The following is an 8,078-nucleotide window of genomic DNA, read 5'->3' as shown; positions in this document are numbered from 1 at the left end:
TTCTAGTGAGAATATTTTGAAGTACACAGATAAATAGGTTTGCAAAAAGATAAAGCCAAGACTAACCCCTCAACGCATCAGATAACGGCGGAGGATGCAGACTGAGCGGATATCGCTGAACAGGCCGCACTGATGCAGCGACTTTACAAATTAGTAGAATTCCTAGGCATCGGAACCTCTCGTGCGTCGAAGATCGCTCTATTTCCACACTGCATTGAGCTCAACTAGTCTACTACCAGGCGGACCAGCCGGGTTTGGCAGCACTGATACACCAAGTGTGGCCCTGATACAGTCCTTGGTATCATAGTACCAAGAGCCACTCTTTCAGCAAGTTGCCCCTCGAGCTAAATGACTCACCGTGAAATTATGGCTAAAGGCAAATCTTCAATGAGAACTCAGCGTAATTAAAATAAGTTTGACTGCTACAAATTGTCATAATTTCATCGCGTAACTCGGATGTCAACTGCAGTCGCAAATGGACGTTAATCGTATAGCGGCCGTAAAACCTATATCCGGGATCACAAAATTAAGATTCTAAAAAAAAACAATTTTCGCGGCACTAGCAAATAATAAACAACTGGAAGTTCGCACATTCCCACAGCCTAAAAACACAGCAGTGCAATACCCCCCTCCACGGTCACTAGGGTTTGACAGATGATGATGATAACGATGATAAACTCCTCGTCGACGTTGTCACAGTCAGAAGAAGTCGGAAACGTAACAGGCGTTCGTGGGAACCATGGGCGACCCAGGGGCGCAGTTGAAGGTGCGACCGAAGTCTGCAATGCTGCGCACCGCTTCGTTGCAATCTGGACCGCGTGTGCTGCCACGGGATCGACTGCGTGCGCACCTGTTGAGAGAGAATAATTAAAACTCATCTCCTCTTAGGTGTGCAGCATGCTAACAAAAGCTAAGAATGTTTCTTTTCTTTTCTTTTTCGCTTGTACTGTGCATCATCATATTTTTTCTGGGATGAGTAGGTACAGTGAATTGAATAAAATCTATTCGTCGCGAGGAATATTTCGGCATTTCAGAGGGAGCCACTCACATTAATACAAAATGGACCCCACAAAATCCTAGGAATGTGCCCAAAGTCCACTGATACGCAGTCCGGAACCCCACATAGGTATTTAGGCAAAGCAGAGACTGCATGACTCAGTAGATTTCAGTAACAATGTAGACAGCTCTTCAGAGCTCCCCACACACACCTGTAGTTCAGAAAGGCGCCTTCTTTGGTTATTGATATGTGGTGGGAGTGAGGTAATATCTCGCCCTATCTCGTCATTCAAGAAGGCTGGGAAGCACTCGCTTCAGGTTTCTCCACGCTAATGTTACAGTGGCCGACCATGAGGCTGCAGAGCGGGAGTTTAGATGCCTTCCGTTTGTGAAAGCATAAACATCGATGTAGAGACTTGCCTCCACTGGTAGAGAATGGTGTTCTTTGCAGCAAGGTTCATTGTCAAGACCTTAATGATCCTAACCAAAGGGACGCACTTGAAAATGCTTACACCAAAAATATTCCTGAGCTGCTTCTCAATGTTTACTGCTTTGATTTCAATGTCATGTTATCGCTCTCATTCAGCTTAGTTTCACAGAGGCACCACTGTAGTCTGATGTAATATTTCGAATCAATTATGTAGAGGTGATTGGGATGCCCATTTAGAGACCATCCTCGCGTTTATCACAAGAATGTTCACGTCCTGAGGTGTACATGACCGCGTGTCCTTTGTTCCTTACGTGACTAGTCTGTCGTTGCGCAGTGAAGTTCTTTCCATCTGAGTTGAACGCTAGTTATCAGGGCCACTAAAAACCGGCCACTACCAGTTTCTGATATTTGCTGTAGTTGTTCGAATTACGCTCGTTGACTTGACCCTCTGTTCATTGCAGTTTAACGTATTTGCATGAAGTGGCGATTTCAATTGCGAGTAGTATTGGCTTGCGCCTGAAGTATGCATTTTTTTAGGAGTCATTTTTTTACATGTGATCTGGTGTTGTCTTTCGATTTTTCTTCGAAATGTAATGGTTCAAAACGTCAAATCAAAGGCGGACGCGAAATGGTGTAAAAACGTGAACGTGTTGATATCCCTCTTTGATACTCTCGTTGCAGAGACGCAATGCCTGCCCTTTTGACAGAGTTTATTGCGTGCATCCTTTCGATGTCGCTATTTTAGAAATCAAATATTCTTCACAATTTTTCTTCAACGCGGCTGTGTCGGGGTCTATTCTACATGCCACCGGCTATCCACCGCTTTGGTATTGGCTGAAGGTCTCCTCTGGCCTCATGGTCGGCGTTAAGGGGTGTAATGCCTGGAAAAATAGACTAGCGTGCTGTCCCGTCGGTTCCTTTTGTCGCTGTCCTTGTGATTTCCACGCTAGTTGCAATGTCGCAGTCACTAACGAATTCACACCAACTAGCCCAACTGTCTTCCATGAAAAATAGACATACCACCCGCATTTTACACAGCGAAGGCACATTAGCGGTGGCACAATTCCGGCAAGCTATTCTCTTCAAGCATTAGGGTCAAATCAAGTAATCGGCAGAAAAGAATTACTGGGGGCAATGGCAAAGAATGTACGTGTGAGACCTTATAATTGGAGGAGCAGTAGATGACTAATGCTTTACGCGAGGTGAAAAACAGCCTCTACGTAACTTGACAGAATATCTACCCTTAAACGGTTAGTGTCAGGAATCCAAACATACTGTCTGAAAGCAGTGCGCTCATTTATTCACTGAATTTGCATGCATGATTCGATGTCAACATGCTCGTATGTGAAAATGCTTCCTACTCAAAATGTTTTGTAGCTAGTATCAGCCGAGCTTCCCTTCACTTCCCTCTATCTTTTAACCTCTCTTCAGGCTTAATTTGTTTTTGGCGCTTTTGCTACAAAGATAGGAACGACTGCTGGATAAAAAGTTGTTTACTCTACCTGAGCCTGAGGGCCGTGTTTGTCAAAAACAGACGCTTCGGACCAGAATTTGTGGAGAATAATGTGCGGATTGTTCGCCACATCGGGCATCCACACCTCTCATTATCTGTTCAAGAAAATACATCGAAGCTCCTACCCCCACAGAAATAGGATTTCTCTTGATGCATACTGCCTACCAAAAGCAATTACTATCCACTGAAATAAAGCACATTTGTTCTCTGAAAAAAAAAAAAACAATGTCATGGCTGCTGCACAAAACAGATCCATGTACTAGTGCAACGAGGAAGGAAGTCTAAACTCGCTGATCAACACTGGAACTCGTAAATAGGAAAGATCTTTTCAAAGCAACGTATACCACTTCACTATCGTCATCTCTCACTTCATTTTAATTATCTCAGTATGTTTAATGAATGCAATCATCAGCACGAAGATAAATGTTCTTGTCGCGCATTGAGACGTCCCACCTACCGCCCAATATGTTAAAGTTTGTGCTTCAGATATGAGCTTTGGAAGTACGTTAAAGAACCGCAGGTGGTCGAAATTTCCGGAGCCCTCCACTACGGCGGACGTTAAACCCCATAAACTAAACTAAACTAAACTAAACTAAACTAAACTAAACTAAACTAGTTATGAGCTTGCTTGTTGCATTCTACCATCAGCCTCTCCGCCTCTGTCTAAGAAATTGCAGCTGTTCGTACAACATTCGCTGCCGTAAGATACTTTTGATAGGGTCCTCGATCGAACTTTGTCTACTTGCACTAAATGGGGCAAAGACTTTCGGGTACGTGGTCGACATATTGGTTTCGCAAATATTAGGGCGAGAGGGAGAGAGGAATATTTTACAACTTTATTGCACTGTGTGGGTTTATTAGATCATCGAATGTCAGAATTGTGATTTTTTTCTGATGGCTTAATAGTTTGACCAAAAAAGGGTTGATATCAAGGTTAAGATGAGATCTGACTTCAACGGATAAAAGCGCACCTGGTCCGGCAGTAGGTGAGAAAGAAGAGCTGGTCTGCGCTGTAGAAGTGGGCCACATTCTTCTCGTCCTTGATGGCGAGGCCACTGATGTGCGGTGGTCGCACGCTGCTGTCTCCGGACGAAGCGTTGACTCTGCCTTTCAGGGCGTGCCAGGCAAGCCCCAAAGCAGCAATGTCACGCAGGTTGGGAAGAAATTCAGCGCTGCAGTTTAGGCTGCTGGCCAAGTCCTCAATACCGCTGATCTCCGGCCAGATTTCCAGGGGCACGTCAGGGCCGATATCTGCAACCTGAATTGAAGAGGGAATGCAAAATCTTTGATGGACCCTTGAAATTATGTTATTTCAGGCAGGTTTACATTGGCAGAGAGCGTAGGAACGAGCCAGCAGAAACACCTCAGGTTTCAGTACTTGGACTCGGAACACGGGCTCTGCTATGAACGCGTGTAGTTGAAATTATTTCAGTAGTGAGCACACAAGAGATGCAGTTTGTGACTGTCTCAGTTGAAAGGTATGACACCAAGCACATCGTATTCTCAGTCTCATAACTTGCTCATGTTAAAGTCGAAGCTACCAGCAGCCAATAGCCGACTCCAGAGAAAGGCCGTGGCAGCATGCTATCTTTAGCAAAAGTAACAAGCCTGCGATGATACTGCGGAATTAAGATTCCTAGCTGAGCTCATCGGTTGTGAGGCAAACCTGTGCGACCCTGCAGTCTAGCTATAGTTCTTGTCTGCTTCACAAAGGGGCGCTTGGTAGTGTATGGAGTGCTGAAAGCAGCTTGGTTGCTTTTCTCAAAGAGAGCTCTTGAGGAAGCTGTCGGCTCGCTCGAGTAAGCTCCACTCCACGCAAGATATTTGTGAAACGGAGTATATTCATGTTTCTTTCTGGCTCAACCAAAGATGTAAAGTTGCTCAGCAACCGCATCCTCCAAGGCAATGAAGACTATCACCAAGGGCGAGCATTTTCCTGTCAACTCACCGGCGGTACGAACATCTGCAACGCGTTAGCCAGGAACGCGGCTCCGAGGCCTCCGAAGTTCGCATGCTCGAGCTCGGTACTTGCTGGGTGGAAGAACGGGCTGCGCAGGGCCACGTGGGACACTCGAAGCCGGTTGCTCCACGGCTCGTACCGCAGTGCCTCGATCGCGTCTCCCTGCCACAGCAGCTGCATGTCCTCTCGCTCTGCGGCGGTGAGGCTCCAGAACTTGATGCTGTTGTCCACCCAGTAGTCTAGCAGCCTCGGTCGCCAAGGGTCCGCCGAGGTTCTTGATGGCGATGCTGAGACGCTCGTGGTGTTCTCAGTTTGGTTACAGGAGACGCAGAAATTGGAGTACAACTCCCAGAGCGTCTCATTGCTGTTGTCCACTTTCAGAGGCCACAGTGTGACCTGCAGTCAACAAAAAGAGAAGTGACAGGCCGAGAAATGCTATTGCCTTTAGAGGCTATGGTCCTCATCGCGGCGAGACAGGAATTTATCTCGAACACAATTTGTGTACATATAAGAAGGCGTACAATATGGTAACGAAATATAGTTGTTAAGATAAAAGAAGCTCCCCGTGCAGCACCTACAAAGTAGTCTAGCGCCCCACTCAGGCCCTGTGCTGTGCGATGTCAGTGCACATTAAATATTTCCAGGTGGTCTGAATTATACCTAAGCCCTACACTACGGCACCTCTTTCCATCTGTATTCTTTAACTCCCAACTTTGTTCTTTTTCTCAAAGCGCGGTTGAGGTGTCCATCAAGATGTGAGACAGTTACTGAGTATTACGTCCTGATTACCAGTCTTCTTCCTCAAGGACTGTTTGTGTACAGCAACACGTAGGCAGGATACAATATACGCGCGAACTATTTCAGTGCTAATACACGAAATTCTAGGGCAGTGGGCTCAGATCCCTCCGGCGTCGCGGGGTTCTTTTATTTCTACTTATTAAATAGCCATCTCTCAACCATAAAGTGTATTAATTTCTCATTTATAAACACAAAACATTTAAAAGAAAGTAGGAACGTTCATCTATTCTTTCCTTTGTTTTGAAGACTGTTGGCTTAATTCAAATGCGTACTGCGTGGTAGTTATCTGACTACGAATTTTCAAAGCTGGCTTGCTGAATTGTGGTTTCTAGTCCACGGTTAGTCCTTCATTCCGTTATACTTGTAACAAACGGACGAAATGCGAGAACGGGAAGTTTAAAGGGTTTACACAATGAAAAGCAATATCACACATGTGCTGAAGCACGTAGCACTGCCCGCAAATTTAACAAGAATGCTATAAACCCGACGTTGTGGTCTATCAAAATATATTCTGAATAGTCAAGACAGTTATGATGTCATAAGGTCACGTAACCTTCCAATTTCACTTTAATCTCGCCTGTTATTCTCCCCCCCCCCATCTCTCTCTCCTACGTCGCCGCCAGCAGAAGCATCACCACGAAGACAAAAAGCCGGTATTGTGATCTGCCTTAAAAGTCGCTGATTATAATGCTATCGCATTTACCGAAAGTAGCGTTGTTAAGTTTTCTTAGAGTTATTTTTTTTTTGCAAAGCCTGCCGATTTTGAGATCCATGAAAGATAACCTAAAGATCGAGTATCACACTATATTGGCGGTTCTCATTTGTTTATTAAAACTAAAGCAGGCAGAATTGAAGAGGACCCTTAGTTCCACTTCAACAAGTGTGGTATAGAGCCACCTGTTAATAAGACCTGCGCAATTCAATTGCAACTCATGCATCTATGCGACGTTTGTCGCCGATAGTGCACATCGTAGGCGCTCTACCCTTGCAGCAGTAATACCTCTTTCACATGCGCAGTTTCAAAGTCCATTGAGACAATAGGCATCGAACTCAATATGGAGCAGCCAGTGCCTATCGCGGGTTTTTAATGTTCCTTTTACCCGATGTGGATCGACTACAGGATAGGTTGCGAATGATGATTGGAGTGTCAGCGATCTTTTACAACAGCCTCGCACTAAATTGGGCTTGAAAAAAAAGAAAAGCTGCCTCTCTTGAAGCGTCAATTGTGGATTACGTTAGTCTGTGCGTAAATGAAAGTTTATTCTGTACTCAAAATGACAGCGGAGTGCTAAGTCCGATGCTACGAAAGCCACTTTTGTTGGTGCGTCATTCTACTTTTCATTACTTTTAGCCACTCAGTGCACTTTGCGACGACCAAGAACAAAAAGCGCCCAACAGGCCAGTGATCTATGGCAGCTTCGCAGGGACATAATTAACAGCTCTGAAACAAAGATCGTGGTGTGGCTATCATCTCCGCGCCATCGCTACCTGCAGATTTTGCCGAACTGAATATTTAAATGCTACTGTCAAAAATAGCCCTCACTTCAAAGAGTGACTTCAGGGTTCTTAGTGCTTCACTTCAATTGTTTTTAATATATACAGTGCTTAGTTTTCCGTGCCTAGCTTTATTCGTGGGACCACATGCTGACTTCTCAATGACCACTGCAATTCACTCTGTAGCAGTGGCGCAGTTCGATGTCCCTCGAAGGATCCTTCCGGAAACCATTGACTCAATGGGCATTGAAAACTTGTCTCTCTCACAGCGGTAAAGATGTGTCTTTGCTTAAATCATCTTTAGTAGGAAAATGCGTGTCGTACGTCAAGATCTAGGATCCTTCTGGCAATCGTCGCTTTGGATTTGTCGCTGAGCCAGGGAACCTTTTTGGCGACGCCTCTAAGTAAGTCTAGCAGCCCCCTCAGGAACGCCTTTATCTCTCGCCGCGACTCCGGAGTGAAGAACTTGACGGCACTCTCGGAGGCCAGCAGAAGAGCGAACCTACCAGCCATCGTCCGGTAGCATTCCGCCTTCAACTGCACTGCTGCAGCCTGCGTAAGGTGAAGACCTTTGAAATGCAGCTTATTTACGTCCTTTAGGGGAGACGTAAAAGAATGTTCAGAAACTTGTGAGGACACCTAGAAAGACACCGAAGTTTAGACACCTTTGCATCACGTTGCTCCTCCAAACAAGCCGTCAAGTTCGCTCGAAACCAGAGATTACCGCACTTTGTGCTAGCTTTGAGTCTCTAAGTCACGCCAGCTGAAACGATTAACAAGTGTTAGGCATGTACAACCCTTCAACTGTAGCTGGTAGCAGCCTTATTGTGCAAATGTGTACTCTAAGGCAGCAGGCAATAACAGTCCGGGAATTCTCGATCTGGAGG

The 8,078-nt window shown here is 45.4% G+C and overlaps 1 protein-coding gene across 1 annotated transcript; it reads right to left on the bottom strand.

Annotated features, from left to right (window-relative positions):
- Positions 1 to 505: 505 nt before the first annotated feature.
- On the bottom strand, positions 506 to 7,704 carry LOC149360659 (uncharacterized). Its single transcript, XM_089567890.1, has 4 exons — positions 7,516 to 7,704; positions 4,888 to 5,295; positions 3,911 to 4,197; positions 506 to 850 (listed from the first exon to the last, which is right to left on the bottom strand). The coding sequence occupies exons 1-4, from the start codon at positions 7,702 to 7,704 to the stop codon at positions 700 to 702; spliced, it is 1,035 nt and encodes a 344-aa protein (XP_089424016.1). The 3' UTR covers positions 506 to 699.
- Positions 7,705 to 8,078: the final 374 nt, after the last annotated feature.

This window comes from Amblyomma mixtum, chromosome 2, assembly GCF_055824585.1.
Source record: "Amblyomma mixtum isolate Tamu chromosome 2, ASM5582458v1, whole genome shotgun sequence".
Classification (NCBI taxonomy): domain Eukaryota; kingdom Metazoa; phylum Arthropoda; class Arachnida; order Ixodida; family Ixodidae; genus Amblyomma; species Amblyomma mixtum.
The sequence above is the reverse complement of the archived record's forward strand: the minus strand, read 5'-3'. Positions and strand labels throughout refer to the sequence as shown.

What these genes read in the sequence shown, in the direction of transcription:
- LOC149360659 (XM_089567890.1), bottom strand. Translation starts at nt 7,704, where the DNA reads ATGGCTGGTAGGTTCGCTCTTCTGCTGGCCTCCGAGAGTGCCGTCAAG. An exon ending in GAAGGATCCTAGATCTTGAC is followed by an intron (nt 5,296 to 7,515) that starts GTACGACACGCA and finishes TGTTGACTGCAG; the next exon opens with GTCACACTGTGGCCTCTGAA. An exon ending in CTCACCTACTGCCGGACCAG is followed by an intron (nt 851 to 3,910) that starts GTGCGCTTTTAT and finishes CTCTCTCAACAG; the next exon opens with GTGCGCACGCAGTCGATCCC.